The sequence below is a fragment of the Echeneis naucrates genome, chromosome 24, assembly GCF_900963305.1.
Source record: "Echeneis naucrates chromosome 24, fEcheNa1.1, whole genome shotgun sequence".
NCBI classification, from domain to species: Eukaryota; Metazoa; Chordata; class Actinopteri; order Carangiformes; family Echeneidae; genus Echeneis; species Echeneis naucrates.
Window position 1 is genome coordinate 11,658,524 of NC_042534.1, and position 17,485 is coordinate 11,676,008.

The 17,485-nt window shown below is 39.7% G+C and overlaps 1 protein-coding gene across 1 annotated transcript in view; it reads left to right on the forward strand.

Annotated features, from left to right (window-relative positions):
* The window catches only part of LOC115037355 (MAM domain-containing glycosylphosphatidylinositol anchor protein 2), a 145,483-nt gene that overhangs the window by 104,645 nt on the left and 23,353 nt on the right, over nt 1–17,485 (forward strand). Inside the window, exons 10-11 of the mRNA XM_029495824.1 lie at nt 5,151–5,423; nt 13,443–13,591. Of these exons, the coding sequence (XP_029351684.1) occupies nt 5,151–5,423; nt 13,443–13,591 (422 nt within the window). The remainder of the gene's footprint in view (nt 1–5,150; nt 5,424–13,442; nt 13,592–17,485) is intronic.

The window sequence follows — 17,485 nt, forward strand, 5'->3', positions numbered from 1 at the left end:
CATATTAGAGTGATCCACATTAGCCTAACGCCAGCCTAACACCAGCAAATTAATCTCTTGCTTTACAGCGGAGCTCACACACCACATTTGGGGATGAAATTTTAATAACCTATTTTTTTTTTTATTATTTTTTTTTTTTTATGGAACAATGTTGAATTGATCAGCCGCATCAAATCCACAGCAGAAAAGGTCAGCGAATATGTAGGTTGTAAACACAAGGCTGCATATGGTTTAGACAGAATAATTCATAACTTGGTCAATGACTGAGCTAAAAGCTTTTACAGGATCACCAGGCCACTCCTTGCACTGAAGAGTCAACATTGATTATCATTAATTTTATATTTAAGTTCATAAATTATCACCAGGTTTTAATGACACTATGGTAATGTAGATGGTGCTTAAGTTCATTGTTTGATTGCAGCAGTTGCAGCTGGAGGGAAGGAGGGTGTGTGGATGCGGAGCAGCGCTTCCCTACATTATTCAACACAGGGACTCATTATAAATCAGTTAAATCAGGGTTATCATATTCTGTATCTAACTGTTTGACTTCCTAATGAATATTATTTCCTCCATCAAGACTTGATGGTGGAGCATGTTATGTTACAAAGGTTATTCTCTCACAAGGATGCAATTGCTTGCATCTAAAAACAAGTCTTGTTTGTTTGTTTTATATATATATATATTCCCACATACAGCTTCTGAACATCTGGATGAGAGTGTTCAGAATCTTTTTCCAAATAGAGCACTGTTAAGTCGCATGCTGATCCAACATGTGTCAAATGAGACTAAATAAGTGGATAACAAGGAGCACTGATGCTCAAACAGTAACTGGCTAGATTTGCTCAAATGGTACAGGCCCACTTTACTTTTCCACTTCTGCTTTACTATATTTTAGAGGGTTAGGGAACGTTCTACCTTGTTCTCTACATTTATCTGACATTTACCTGTGGTAACTGCTCAGATTTTATTTTAAAGGGATGGCTGGAATTGAGGTGGGGCTGTGTGAGGCACCGATCTATAGTTAGTGTATTACCTGTAGTAGATCCAGATCAGCATGCTGCCAGTTTGGAGAAACGTGTTTTGTTACTGTGGAGAGAGAAAGCAGAAAGGAATGAAGTGGTCCTTTTTGCTATATTAGGAATATTTTCTTCTTTCTTTTTTTTTTTCATTCATCTTCTACCTCTTATCCGTTTCCGGGTTGAAGGGGTGCTGGAGCCAATCCCAGCTCACATTGGACAGGTCACCAGTCCATCACCGGGCCAACACACAGAGACAAACAGAGACCAACAACCACTCACATTCACACTCAGACCTACGGACAGTTTAGAGTTAACCCAAACAGGATGTCTTCGGACGGAGGGAGGAAACCCATGCAGGCACGGGGAGAACATGCAAACTCTTCTTTATTGAACCACCTTTTTCCTACACGCTAGTGCATCCACACTCAGCTCGGTCTGACTGAAACAGCATATTCCACATACACTGTTTTCTTAAACAGGCTCTTTTTCCTGTGGGTATTTCTTTTAAGTGGTGGAAACACAATTTTGCGAATGGTCGCATCCACAGCAGCACATTACTCAGCTTCAGTGCAGAGCTAATGGCCACTGCTCTAAACTGGAAGCACGTTGATCTGAATCTGTTGGCGGTAACTGACTGACTATAAATGAGTACCTCACACAACCTCACATTAAGCAACTTAAATTGTTGCGCTAATTTCATCACAAGTTGAATTGTCAAAAGTGAAAACCAGTGATTCTCTGTATTTTTTAGTTCTGCAGAAAGCACAGCCCTGATGAGTCGATTAGTATAATGTCTACACACACTATATTTCCAGCATTTCCACCTGAAAAGTTTTGCAGCCTTGCTTTTATGGGTAGCCCTTTAATGTGGTTTTGTTGACAGTAACTTAACATTGATGTGGAGTACAACAAAGAAGAAAGGTTTGGAATTAATTAGAGTACAAAAGCTTTAATAAAACAGAGAAGCTGAGAGCAAAACACTGGGGTGAGTACAGTGAGTGCTGAATTAGTGTAGTTAGTGCTGTGAGAGATAATTTCATCCACTCAATGTTTTATTCTCCCATTAGCAAGTGGACTTTATTAGTGCTGACCACAGCTCCAACTAATATTTGAGACTGCTGTTTCTTCCATGAGCATTTACTGTATGTAATATAACAGATGACATTATCCAGCATTGCATTAACTGCTGCAGTTTTACCCAAATAAGATTTTGAATGCACTTGTAGTGTAGTATTTTCATGTTGTTCTATTGAACATCAAACAGAACAGAACAGAAGCAGACGCACACTTCCATCGTTTGCGAATTCACAAACTGTACAGTGCAAATTACTTTTACGGGCTCGCCCACAGGAGTTGCACTGTCTCTCGACGCGTTCACCCGAACACACAAAGAAAAATCTAAACCTATTCTGACTGCAGTCAAGGTTTATTGTAAACCAGCCAAGTAGTAATTCAGAAATACAGGTGCAGGCATGCAGACGAATTCACCTCAGCTTCTCGCATGCACACGACACGCACTCATATTTCCCCCATGTACAGCCTTGTCTTTGTTCTGTCCTCCTCCCTGTAGATTGCAGTCCACATGGACCGTAGGGAAAAGGCCTCCGTGCCCCTAAATATTGTTTTTTCTCCACATTACTGTCAAGATATCCAACGGTGACTGATGATGGATTGCATCTCATCCAGTGGTCGAGGCTTTCCTTCAGCTGGTGACTTGTGGCAACAACAAGCCCCTTTCATCCTCACCGTTATGTTAACCACAGCAACTGCTGCTCAGGGAATATCACAGAAGACCTTTCTGCTCCTTTCTCCTCATGTTTTCTGGGCAGCTGTTTCACTGGAGATGTGTGTGTGTGCCCTTGTTTAAAGGATTTTTTTGGTTATGTAAGTTTTTTTTTTGTTTTTTTTTTTCTCCCCCCGTTTTTTATGTGCTGTAGACCTATACCCTGATTTCATTTGTCTTCCTGTATGAATGCAAATGCACTTACTGCAATTTGTTATAGTACCACTCAGGGAGACTGTGCTGGGCTGTAATTCAGCAACACACTCAAACTTACAATTTTAATGTGATAAGTAGAGATTCAGATCCTCCTTTTGGAGGCAGACATTAGCCATTTGGGTTTGGGTAAAAGCCCAGGAAAGGCTCATTTGAAGCAAGAACTGATTGCTGTTTCATTTAGCAGAAACGAAGGCCACTTTATTCTCCATCCTGTTAACAGCATCAGGTGAAGTAGGCACACTTTTTTTTATTTCATTTCAGTCCGAACCTCTTGGAACATTTGTGTTTACCCGATGGCCTGGTGTGTTGTAGCCTATAAGGTTTAATATTTTTCATATTTCACGCAGTCATTATCTGATCTAATGGTGTATCATTAATCACAGTAACTGCTGTGTGAATTGAAGGAAGGTTGATTATTAGCATCGGGTGCAACTAAGTAAAGTCCCGCTGTTATGTCGGTGACTGTTTTGCACACACAATGATCTCACCCTGTTCACGTCTCTGGCCTTAAAGACCTGCCCTGCTCTAGAGCCTGCGCTGATGCTAACTCAATTATGTGCGACAGAAAAACAGAAATTAAAGTTGTCTGTAGCCAAAAAAAAAATTACAATAAAAAAAAAAACAACTCACACACTCAACATTCACGCCCTAATTGCTTAAAGAGATTTAGCTGGTGAGATGTTAGCATTTTCCACATCTTAAAAAAAAATTTGGATTAAGGTTGTAGTTAATGACATAAATAGTGTTATCAAATTATATACTGTAAATTTTAATAAACTGTTCATTTAATTGCATATCCTATCACGTTTGGAAGGTTCAGTAATTAGATTATATTATCTAGTGTGAATAATGTAGGCGATTATGTTGCAGATTACAGTTTCAATCAGGTAATCAGTGATCTGTAACAGATTACATTTTGAAAGTAACAGTTCCAGTCCTGGTTATAACTAACCGCCTTGCCTTTACTCTGAATGGAATTATGCAAATATCAAGCAATTAGGGGCTCCATGACGCTCCGTCTCTTCAACATCCACCGTTGTCTTTCAAGCCTTGCCGTGACTTTTGGAAAGCATCTGCATGAGCATATCAAAAGCAAAGATGCTTAAGATGGGAAAATTATTCATAAGGATTTCAGAGCTGTCACACACAACCATTTACACACATTTTGTACTCACGAAAAACCCACTGAGATATTGAATCTGAATGCACATTAATCTAGCAAATATTTTACATATGGCAAATCGTTAGAGATAGATTTTTAATGTTGTGTTTTTAGTTACACTGAGGTCGTGTTAAACTGCTGGTTTGACTCTGGGAAGAGGGGAAGCCCGTCAAATACCCAAATGTGTTAATTTTCCGTTTGAAAGCATGAAGTGCACTTCATCATCTTGTTACAAGTTTTCTGTGAAGCGTGACTGATTTTGTTTCGAGCGTTGCTCTAGTTTTCCTCCAAAATTGATCTTCCTGCAGAAATTGCAAGTCTCCCCTCAATTGTTTTCAAATGTCATTTTTCTTCTATTGCTGAGATGTAGGTATTGGCTCTGTAGAGCAGATTGTTTAAAGTTTACTTACAAAATGCTTAAATATCACCTTTTTCTTTCTGCGCAACACTCTCATCCATATATATATATTTCTTTTTTATTTTTTAGATGGACATCAAATATGACTCTCCTTCTATGTCTAATTTAGATGTCGTGTATCTGAAAAAGCTGAAATTTTCTCTCCAGTTATATTCTTTTCAGACTTTTGGTGAGCATTAAGTTCATCACTCAGAGCTATTTTCTTTGTGTTTCTGCTTTCATAATTTGTCCTTGTTTAGGCTTCTGAATATACTTATTTATTCATCTCATAGCAAACACCTCACAATTGTGTATTCTGAATGTGTTTTCTTCCTTCCACATATTTTCTCTCAGTAAATACCTCTGAAGTTCAGACAACCCCTTGCGGTCAGACTTTTGTCTGACCGCAAGGGCCAGTGTCTGGCTTTTACAGATGTCAGGGTAACCTCTTCATACTCACTTTTTTGTCTTTCTTTTTCCCATATTATTTAATATTTCTGTTGTGTTGGCAGCCTGCATTGTCCCTGTCGAATGGCTGCTGAACTCATCTGAACCTTTCTGTCTCTGACTCAGATCCCCCGACAGTAGAACCAGTTTACATGGAGATGCGTCAGGGCTTGGGAAGGCCCGTGGTGATGACCTGCAGAGTGCTACGAGCTCACCCCTCTCGTGTGTTGCGATTCGAGTGGCTTCTATCAAATCGGCTCCTCCATGCTGGAGCCTTCGACACCCAAAGAGACGAGACAGAATATACAATCCGCAGCCTGAACAGAGACGGCTGGGGGGAGTACACATGTAATGTCATCAACGAAGCTGGAGCAGGAAAATGCACCTTCCAAGTTACAGGTAAAGAGCTTTGGAGATTTTTTTAAAAACAGTTTTGGAAACACTGGCTCAGTTTTCAGACTCAGCTGGCAGTTATAAATTTTGGTGGCTGTCACTGAGTTAACGCAGCAGGTCCTAAAATGTAAACAACAATATGGTCAAGGATTTTTGTCGTCATAGTTACCATTATAAATGTGGTCTCAGACTGGAAGAATGTTGGTTATGATTAAATAAATGGAATGGATGCTTGTTTTAAAACAAACAGCACTCTTCTGTGTTAAAGACCACTGTTGTCACTGTCAAGTATAGTTACCTAAATAACCATGAACACACTGACTGGACTTCACCAAAAATGGTTAAAAATATAACCAGCTATATTTAATGTTGAAAGTTGTTTAAAAAAAAAAAAAAAAAAAAAAAAAAGAAGAAGAATCCTAAAAGTGAATCTTGCATTTGTTTGGATACTATTGGATCCAGGATATAGGACAGGATATTACAATCACAGGATACAGCTAAACGTGGAACAGTTTTCTTGTGTGGCATTGCTTAGATCTCTGTTCCAGTACTGTCCTACAAGGGACAAAATACTAAATCAGAATAGTTTAATATAACCTTTTATATCTGCTTATATGGTTTAACTGGATGAGCAAGACTAGTTTGTAAAGTAGTAAAACTAGTAGGTGTTGTGACAGTAAAACTAAGATTGGGCGAAGTTACATTTCCAGCAGGACAGAGTAGTTAACAGCAAATATTACCATAAACTGAAACTGGCTGCTCAAAATTAAAATAGCCCTGTCAGGTTGTCTTTTATGGATGTGGATGTCTCAATGTGTGATTGAAAATTAATTTAAAAGACGATAGAAAGAATAAAACAGATAAATAGACTGCCAATCTGAATGAGAAATGTCAATCATGTCAACTTTTTCTACGTCTCATCTATTAACCTTCCCTCTCATAATATACATTTACACGCTTTCCTGCTTTTCATGGACTGTCTATGTTTTTCCCTTTCTTTTTTTTTTTCATCATAAAGACCAAGTGTCCATCTCTTACTTGGATGTTATGACAGGGCCAAATTAGTCTGGCCACACTGAGTGAGCGCTGCAACTCTGGCTAAGGTTTCAATCTTCCAGACCTCCCATTAGAGACAGGAGCTGCAGGGTCACAGAAGGAGTATTTGTCACTTTGATCTGCTGCCACTTATGTTTCTCTCCTCTTTGATAGTGTCTATTTCTCACTATCTACTGCTGTCCTCAAATCACACCTTTTCTAGGCTAGATTTTTCTATCTCCTTTTTTCCCCCTCATTCTTCATCTTTCTCATTTTAAACATCCACAATCCTCCTTTTCTTAAGCTTGCCTGGAGGAAGGGATGGTCACCATGGGCACACCCAGCCAACCCCATCCCACCCATCCCTGTGTGTGTCATAAATCAGTCCTCCCTGGTGGAAATGGGTAGAGCAGAGAGACAGAAGCAGATAGTACCCTCCAGCCATTTGTTTTTCTCAACAGGGCTGGAGTTTTGCCTCATATTTTTCACCCTCCCTCATTCTAACTCCACTTCCCTTCCTTCTCTTTTATCCTTTATCCCTCCTTCCCTTTCGTTCCCACCATCCCTTCATTCCTCCCGCCCAGTGCTCCAGATTCCCACCATCTGGACTCAGTGGTTGCCAAAGGTATGGAGGCCCTTTCAGCAACTCCCTGAGTGCAGGAGTGTGGTGCAGAAAATCTACTTTGGTTCCTCTCGTCATCGCTGAAATGTGAAATGTCCCGTTCCTTTAACTCCAGCTCCTCTTCTATAAGATTTTGTTTTTATTATTATTTTACCCTGAAACTCAATAGCCACATATGAGAGCTACAATATATTGTAGTTTGACTGAAATATATAATCTGCCAGAGAAAACGTGGGTATCAGCTCTTCTCTGACTCATGGCCCCTCTTGAAGATGAAGCTCATGAAATATTTGTTATGGCTCATGCACTTAGGTGATTGTGGTTTTCTCACCTTACAGAGTGAAGACAGGTAGACACTTCAGCGGGTATACTTGACATCTTCTTAGGCTATTGTAGATGAGTGATAAATGTTTCAGTCAAGAGTTTGTGCCTGAGGCCAAGGTGTCGTGATAAAACTCATGGATGCAGTCAACACTTCAAACAAAACCTGTGTGTTACCATGCTAACAGACACACGTAAATACACAAATCCAAGTCAGGCAGTGGGTCATTCTCTGGACGATACAGATGTTGTTGCCTCAGAAAGTATATTGTGCCAGAGGCATTCGGCGTGTGTATGTGTATATGTGTGTGTGTGTGTGTGGATGCCAGTGTGCCAAAAGATAGGTACATCTGTAAAAACAGTGACTGAGCCAATTTGGTCATTACTGTGTGGCTCAGGAGAGACACCTCACAGGGGTAGAATGTGTACCGTGGAGTTTGGATAAAGCTCTCTGTCATTGAAACCATAGTTCTGTTTTGTTGTGTTTTTTTAGCAAATGCGGAAATCGTGCACCTCTGAAGAGTTAGAAAAAATAAACGGCCATCTTAGGATCTGCAGCAGTATCTCTGATTCTGAGTCATATCTGATGCAGTGATTTATACACTCCTGCTTTTACTCCACGTCTCTTCCTCCAGCTGTAAATGTGCAAGGATTGGGTGAAACACGTGTACAAGGACAAACAGGTATGAAATTAAACGAGCTAATCCAGGAATTTAGTGGTGCACTTTCATCAATATGGCTCAGAAGACAGATTTTTTTTTTCTCCTCATAACTACAAAACAAAAGTTTCTAATAAATAGTGTTTTCAGCTCTTTTCCTCCACCTCATTCTTCGTTGACCAGTCTCCTGAAAAATATAGTTCTTGTTTGTCATTCACAAATGGAGGGCGAGCAAAGTTTCTCATTTCTCTCCCACTTAATCCCTCTTCTTGGCAGTCTGTCATCAATTAGGGAAAAAGAACACGAAAATTCTCAGGGACAATACTAAGATGTTCATTGTCTGTATTTTGCAAGTTTGCTCATAAAATGAATTCAGATTCTAAATGGTGATGTTCTTGCATGCTTCCACTTTCCCTTGTTACTGTAGCTACTGTCCTAATGATGCAAAAGTAGCATTGTGGAATATGGCACCCAAAGTTGACTGCAATCAGATATCTGAATCTAAGGAGGGCATTGTGTTTCCTTTAGTGTGTCTCTGACTCTTTTTTTTTCTTTTTTCTTTTTTTTTTTATGTACGCTTACCCACATTTTAGCATATTATTATTTAATCCATCATCTGTTTTGAGTAACAATCTTGTCATCTCCATTTATTATTTACCATGATTATTTTTGTTTGTTTGTCTCTTTGAGGTGCGTTTAAAATAACCCTCTGAGGCCTCTTTTGAGCTCGTACGATCTGATGTTTTGTGCGTTATTTTTGTCTTTATATCTTCAAATACTAAGTAAAAACTTAATAGATTTTACCTTCAAACCAGCTATCTTCTCTGTCTCCGGGGTTTATAAACCTTATCCGCTTTTGTCTGCAACGAACATTTGTGACTCAGCTTTGAGTTACGCACATGGTTTTAAGTTGGGTGTCTGCCTTTATAGTCTGTACCCAGTTCACCTGGGCTGATTTTCACCCCAGAAAATGGAAAATGATGTTGAATATTCTTCCGGAGCTCAAAGAGTCATGCTGACATTGATGAATCCTGTAGGTAGTAATGACTGACATTACATGGGCAGAGTAAAAAGGAAGCATATGAATAATGTTATCTCCAATCAGACTGAAAGTCTTTCAAGCCCAAAAGGCTGACACAATCCATTTTGCCATTTTTCAGTCATTTTCTATTTTTATTTTTTTTTTCAGACCTTTTTTTTTTTGGGCCCGCTCCTTTTGTATCAATACATCATAAGATAAAGTTACTCAAGAATGGACCTCTATTGACCAACAAGGATAAAATCGGGTTAAGTTAGAGTTGGTCAAGACAAACAAAACTGAACCCCAGTTAACATGATTAATTTGAAATGTTTTTTTGCTGTTCAAATGGATCAAGAGGAAAGAGTCAGAGAGAGAATTTGTTGAATTGGGAAGGCACGAGTGACTCATTACAAGTTCCCTAGAAGAAAAAAATCCATTGAGGTGTTTAATTTTTCTTTTTATGTCCAGAAGGACAAAACTGGGCAATTAACATCAAGTCTTCAAGCGTCTAGTGTCTTTTCCCTGTAGTCAGTTAGCCATTCATGTATCTTGGCCAGCTGTGTGTCCATCTGTAAGCAGCATTTCTGTCACATAAGCCTAGATCACAAATCGGCCCAGCACCGTATAGTCACTCCCAGCATATGGTGTGACAAAGTGTTTTCCTGAAGAAGAAAACATGTTTGTAAACCCTTATAAATGAGAAGTCTGCAAACAAGGTCATCCTCTTGCCTGAAGGCATTTTCACTGAGCTGTTATGAATCATTGCATTGGTTCTGCAGTTATAAACGGGATTTATTAAAAAAAATCAATTAAGTCTTCTGTACTTTTATGTTTGATGTCTCCCACCCAGGGTAATCTGTTTCAAGCAGTGGAAGTGGGTTAGGTAATGTGCTTCACCACACATAAGAGTTAGGGCCAGCTTTTTAATCACATTGGATATTTGAACAGATAACAATTCATGCCTTTGCACTGAATGTGCACAGAGATTTTTCTCAAATTAAGGCATAATACAATTCATACTTTGGATTGGATTGGATAAATGCTAAAACACATGGCTGTGTGTTTGTGTCATTACGGTCATGTCCTCCACCAGTCTGTGTTGAAATCATTCATTCATTCATCTACTGATTATCTGTTTCCGGGTCATTGGGGGTGCTGGTGCCAATCCCAGCTCGCACTGGGTGAGGACAGGGTACGCCCTGGACAGGTCAGCAGTCCATCACAGGGCTGACACACAGAGACATAGAGGGGAAGAACCACACACACTCACGCTCAGACCTACGGACAGTTTAGAGTCACCAGTTAACCCAAACATGATGTGTTTGGATGGAGGGATGAAACCGGAGCATGAAGGAGGAAACCCATGCAGGCACGGGGAGAACTGCACAGAAAGGCCCCATGTTGAAAACATTATGCTAATATGGTGAAAGTATACAGTGATAGATAAATAACCCTTTGTGTCTTTGCAGTACTGCGACTTCCAGCCACCTCGTAGCCTTATCAGTTTTACTGTACTCTATAAAATGCATGAACAAAGCTAACATTATCTGCTAGCTGCTGGCTTATGTAACATTTGCTTTACAGTATCATGTAAACACAGCTGGTTCAACATAGCGCAACAGTGCCAACTGAAGTACAGACAGTAATTATCCTTGCACTTTTTTTCCTTTGCTGGAAAATGTTTTCTGGTTGCATTAGCATTTCAACAAGGCATGTAAGCAGTTTACAATACAACATCTTCAGTTACAGCAGACAATTTTAACTCACAGTAGACTGCTCACCTGCTTTTCACATGCATTTCTTTCCAAAAAAATCAAAATGTTTGGACTTAATTGCATTGTTTAGTTATTAACAGCATTTCTCTTGCCCTCACTTATTATTTTCTGTGTGACTAATTGTATCTGGCTGATGAATGAGTGTGTCTCTCCCCCTGATCAGAATATTGTATTTTAAATAGCGTTATCCATGTAAAGGCCAAGTGATCTGCAGTTGGCTGCCCAAAGCACCATTAACCTGATTTATTGTCTAAAAAGGCAGAACAAAATGGTCTCAGTGTTGACTTTGACTTATTATTATTGGAGGATTATTAGAATTGATTAAACAAGTCAGAGGGCAAATGAAACCGCCAACAGTTTTTTCCTCCTACAAAGGTGCATCACTGCTTTTGATTCATGTAAGTTGGAATAATCAAATCAGAAATACATGTGTTTACCCCTTGACTGTGCTGCAAAGAAATAATTGTGTTTTTCAGTGTATTATGGATTGTGTTTTCTCCTTTGTAATTAACTATTCAGCAGTGTTTGCCCCATATTGTTATCCTTATGGTAAATTCATCTCAAGACAATGGGTTTCACATCTGTTACAGCCAGTGCTGCATGATTATATAGCAGCATAGCACAGATTCCACTGGTGCAGTGATTGTTGTTTGTAAATGTGAATTCTCCTCTAAGGGATAAGGCTGGTGTTACCTGTGTATTTGTTTTAATGTCAACAAATTTGAATCCATCTCTCAATACTTTCCATTCTTTCAACCCCATCAGTGGCTGAAAAGCTCATTCATTCCTCCTGAGGACTCCTGAAAATGGGACACAATAGATGCTTTTTTTAATGTACAACTAATTTGTTCTTTCCATGGGGTTTGTTGACAATAGGAAAAATACCAGTAGCTGTTGGTTGGTTCAGGTCCAGCTCAGGATTGAGCACTACCAGCACATTTAAAATAGTTTGAACTTACAGCACTCAGTCAGAGGTAACCCACAGTTCAAGGCCCAGGAGACTGATAAAACTCTTACCAAAAACAATGCTATTACATTTCATCTGTGATATAAACTAACCTGACATACATCAACTACAAGTTGCATCTTAGTGTGGGCGTATCAAATCCCAGTGCTACTTCTGGTCAACAGTGGCTGCTCTGCTGTCTTTTTCATGGCTGTAAACAGTCTTCTACCTTGGGTATTGTCATCCTTTCACAAAAGAACTACATAGCAAATACACGACAAATACAACAACATGCCATTGAGGGGAATCGCTGTTCTTTGCTTAGGAGGTCATCTTGTACACTTGGTTATAGATAGATATTAAAGTACAATGTTCTTCCAGCTGAAGCCTTCAGCTGTCAGCTGAATCAGTTCACAGACTGGACAGGAAAGCTGAAAACTTAATTCAAAAGAGTTATTCAATTCACGCCTTAATTCTGTTGACAATAAAACCTCACAGATTCCAACAAAGCAGAGCTTTTTATCGAAAGGAAAAGTATGAGGTCTGCATGTTAGTTGAGATCCAGCTGTATGACATTATATGTTTCTGGGGAGCAAGCTGAGTTGAGTGTTGGGACAGCCGCAGTCTGCTGCATGCTTTCCTCTGTGGCATGTATGTTCTCTGTCACATAACAAAATGAAACTTTAATGATCCTTCAGGGAAAACTGGGTCATAGCTGCTACAAGGAATATCATATAAAGGGGATAAAAATAGAAGAAACACCACAAAGTGAGGATAAGAGGTACTCTACATCTTTGTCATGAGAATTCAGCTTTCATTATGGCTTAAAAGAACTTCTCATGTTAACAAATGAAACATTTACATTTACACATTCTTCAATTTGCATTTATGTGGAGGAGAATGGCTCTATTGTGAGCAGAAATTATTGATTTCATAACCTAGTAGCATTTTGATATTAAAATTTATATCAGTCTCTGACAACATAGACCTGATTATAGTGATTTACATTTTTATTTTTATTTCTTTACTTCTGCCATTTTTCATTTATTCATTCCCCCTGGACAGGTCACCAGTCCATCACAGGGCCAACGCACAGAGACAGACAGAGACCAACAACCACTCACACTCACACCCAGACCTACCCACAGTTTACAGTCACCACATATGATGTGTAACACATGATGTGTTTGGATGGAGGAAGGAAACCCATCCAGTCACAGGGAGAACATGCAAACTCCACACAGAATTTACTCTGCAGCTGTGTTAGTGTTCATGTGTACATTAACAAAAAGTATAAGAGTGGTAGGAAATCTTGTCAAACATGGGCATTGCTGTAATGGAGTTAAAGTTATAAACCTAATAATAATAGTGATAATGTTGTTTAACGGTATACAGGGGCACAAAGGGACACAGACTCACTCATCCTAGAAAGAGAGGCTATAATACATTCTTTGTGCCATCTGGGTTTCCTTTGTTTCAGACCTGAGACCACATACTTTTCAACAGATGCAAAGTTGATGTGAAGTTTGTTTTGATGTATTGAGGCAATCCTCTAAAGTCCACTGCGTGGTTCTTGAATTTTACATTTTGTTAAGACTAATGTGAAAGTAATTTAATGTCATTATCGATGTGCTTTCTCTCTTCAGGAAAGGCCTACCCCCCAGAGTTTTACTATGACACTTATAGCCCGCTGTGGCAGAACAGACCAAGAGTCTACGGCTTCAAACTGCAGTGGACCCAGATGAATCCCAACGCTGTGGACCGCATCGTCGCCTACAGACTGGGCATCAGACAGGTAGAATGGCTGAGGGCAGTTCTGCCATTTTACACACATGTAAAGTTTTCCACAGAGAAAATGACATCTCTTTTCAAGCTAAGGGCTTAATTTAGAACATTTGAAGTGTATAATAACTTTGCTTTTCCTTATTTTTATGACATGGTACATCATAACTGTGCCCATAAGCTCTTAAGAAGAAGAAGCTTTATTGTCATTGCAAGGAGTACAACAATTGTTAAGATAAACAATATCAGCACATATGAACAGCTGAGCAGCTTGAACGCCTATTTTCTCCCTCTGTGTATCTGAAAATGTATCCCACTCTCCCACTTTCCACACTTCTCTCTCTGACTGTCACTTTTCTTGTCCCATAATGTGTCCTCACAATGATTGGCAGAGTAGCGTCATATGACCAGTGCCATTATGGCTAGAAAAGCTGTGCCATAGCTAAAATAGAAGTGCAGTGTAAAATTTTTATAATTTTCAATAATTTATAGGTTCAGAGAGGAGAAACATCTGGATCTGGAATGTGGTCCACCTATTAGTCTTTTAAGCTGGAGATGCATCAGTCATGCTGTGTCGCACTGCAAATTGTTATCCAGTCTCACTGAGCTGAATTATCAGAGTTCTTGTTGTGAACAAAACATTCATTCATTCATCTTTTACCAATTATCTCTTTCCGGGTTGTTGTTGATGCTGGAGCCAATCCCAGCTCACTCTGGGTGAGGTCAGCAGTCCATCACAGGGCCAACACACAGAGACAGACAGAGACCAACAACCACTCACACTCATACTCAGTCCTACGGTCGATTTAGAATCACCAGTTAACCCAAACATGATGTGCTGGATGGTGGGAGCAAACCGGAGTACCCAGAGAAAACCTATGCAAGTACGGGGAGAACATGTAAATTGCACAGAAAGGTCCCAGGCCAGGGAATCAAACTTCTTGTTGTGAGGCAACGGTGTTAACCACTATACCGCCCTGTCGCCTGTAGCCAAAGCATATGTTTTAAATGTTGGCTCTGGTGCAGCAATCACTGACCCAGTGATATGACCGGCCGCTTTCTGACCCTTCACAGATGAATTGTGCCACAGGGCAGTGGAAACCTTTCTTACTGCCAGATTAAGCAGGGGATAGAAGTGTCTGCACAGTGTGCGCTTGATGTGTCCCATTTTATAGCACCAAATCTCACACCTTGACTCATTGTCTGTTTTATTGTGCAGTTTTTTGAGGATGTGAATAAGCCTCTGTGGGCCAAACAGAATCACTAAGAGCCTGTCAGGGGCAGTCAGTTGAGCGAGTTCTGTGGTTTCCACGAGCTGTCTATGTTTTTGCTCTCCATCAGATGCTCAGTCACAGGAGGGGAATGGAACCCCGCAGAGACAAAGAACAAGCATAGCTCCTGTTTTTCCAGAGTCTCAAGTAAACTCCACAGATGACAGGCCGACAGAATTGATTGATGACATGGTTATATTTTCTCCCTTTGTTAGTCCATATATACCCACCTCCCTCTCCCTCCTCATGGCGTTATGCATTGCATTTTGCCGATGTAGAGTTTTATTCACTGCACCAGCTGCAGTGCTACCTTTAAACAGTAAAGCTACATTAACACTGCATGTTTACAGGTTGTCTTTGGATTACAGCACTGCATTCCCCTTTTTAAAAGCATATGGCAGAGAAATATAAAATACATTGCAATGCTAAATCAACCTCTCCTAAGCTCCGAATTAGTGATCGTAGCCTGACAGTTGCGTTTGCAATGAATAATAGAATTTTATGTTTGTTTCACACTACGCCTTCAAGGAATTGAATCTTGAAAACACGATCTAAAACAGTTATGTTTGTGTAGTGCAATGATTTTTCTGTCAACTATTTCAGTTGGTCTGTTTATTAATAAATGACGTTGTGCTTGCAGAGACCATGTTTGCACTTGCCAGGCATTTATGTGAAAACTTGCCAGTTCTATAAATTTGCTTATCCTATTTTCAGCTACTCCTATGCACTGTTTTTTTAACATTATGTGCATCAACAGAGCCAAAATAATTCAGAAATTACACACTAATATTTTTTTTTTTTTTTTTTACCGCATTGGTTTTTTTGGAAAAAGAACATCAGCACCACAGTCTGTTTTAGTACAGAATCAGTGTTTGAGCAAATGAATTTCCTTCCACCTTATTGCTTTAAAATCTCACACATCATGTGACCATTATTTCATTCCTTCCAGGCATAAGAACCAATCTTCTATTGTCTCTGATAAAAGAGATTCGTTGCTATATGCTGTATGACTTTTTGGCAAGATTTACTATACAGTGTACTCTTTGTCATTGATTGAGTCTCGGCTATTAGTATTGATTTAGAGGGATAATATCATCCTTTGTAATGTCTTTTGGTGAAGAAGAGTTGGAACCAGAAAAAAGAAAAAAAGAGTCAAGGCAACGGCCAAGAAGAAATGAGAGAAAAGCGAAATGAGTAGGAGGAGATGCTCCTGTAAATAAATGAATACATATACCCCGAGACTGACTGTGAAATAGTGGTGCAGTAAAGAAAGCTCTTGCATGTGGACTACACCACTTCATTGTATTTATAGATCCAGGAGCAACTCCTCTCCCATTCCCTGAGAATGGTTATCATTTTCTCTCACTACTTTTTAATTGATACTGGTAGACCTTCTGCTACTGTAATGGATTGTTTTGTGCTATCATCCAGTTCCCTGACGACAGACAGTCTAGCTGAGGGGGAGGCAGGAATGAAGCATCAGCTGAAAGCCATGCACAGACAGGAATCACAAAGCACAAATCACAGAAAGGTGTGACATCCGCTCTTCTTTTGATACTGTAGAATGCTACTTCAAAACCTCCTCTGCTGTTCAGAACATTGATTGGTTGGTTTCCGTCTCTAGCAAAATAACTTTTTCAGCCCACGCCTAGGGCAGTTTCCTTCAATTCGTTCTCCTTTGGCACATTTGTCTTTTTTAATTGATCTGTCATGTCAAAATGTGCAAGTAGATCAACAGGACTCCATGCTAATAACATGCTAGTAATCCACAGCAGATCAGTGATCATCTAACATTACACTGTCACTTTGATTACTCCTGCTTCTTTTGGCTCCAGCTATTCCTTTGAGCAGTCCTGCTGTTTTTTAAAGTTGCCATAAAAAAACTCAGTGAACTGCTGCCGCAATCAAATGAAATCAAATGAAAATCAATATGGTACTCTGCCTCTGTGGGGACAATCTGCAGAATGAAAGGTAATGGGATGTAAAAAGAAAACTTAATCGAGCACAGACACAGTGAACATTAATGGGAATCAAAACAAAGGTGCAAAATCTATAATCCAGCAAGTATCTGTATCATTCCAAACATCTGAAAAGTTAAATGTTTTCTCAGTCAACACTTCAAGTTTGATTTGATTTACAGATTTAAGCCCAATTCTTTTCTGGCATGGAAACTATTTGCTTCTATTTGTTCATTTGGAGATTGAGGGAGCATTTGCCAAGATTAGCATTTAAGGCTTCCATCTGCCTAGAGCTTTGGGAAACACACACACACACACACACACACACACACACACGACACTAACCAGTTGCCCAATTAAATGTTTTGGGGGGTTTTGCATATAAATCTGACACCAGTCTCCAGAACGAGTATACAGATATTCACATATTTATATTAACTGTCAGGGCTGGAAACAGCACAGACAAGGAGGACCCAAAAGCAGACAGACTTTGTGAATATACTTTAATGATAAAAACAGGTTTACAAGCAGAGGAGACAAACAGGAAGGCAAGCGAGGCAACAAGACAACACACGCTGGTGGCAGGAACAGAGGCAAACAGATGATCCGACAAAGAGCTGGTGGCAGTGGCAGGTTTGAGTGGGGGCTCGGGTGATGAGGGAGCTGGGTGTCAGGTTG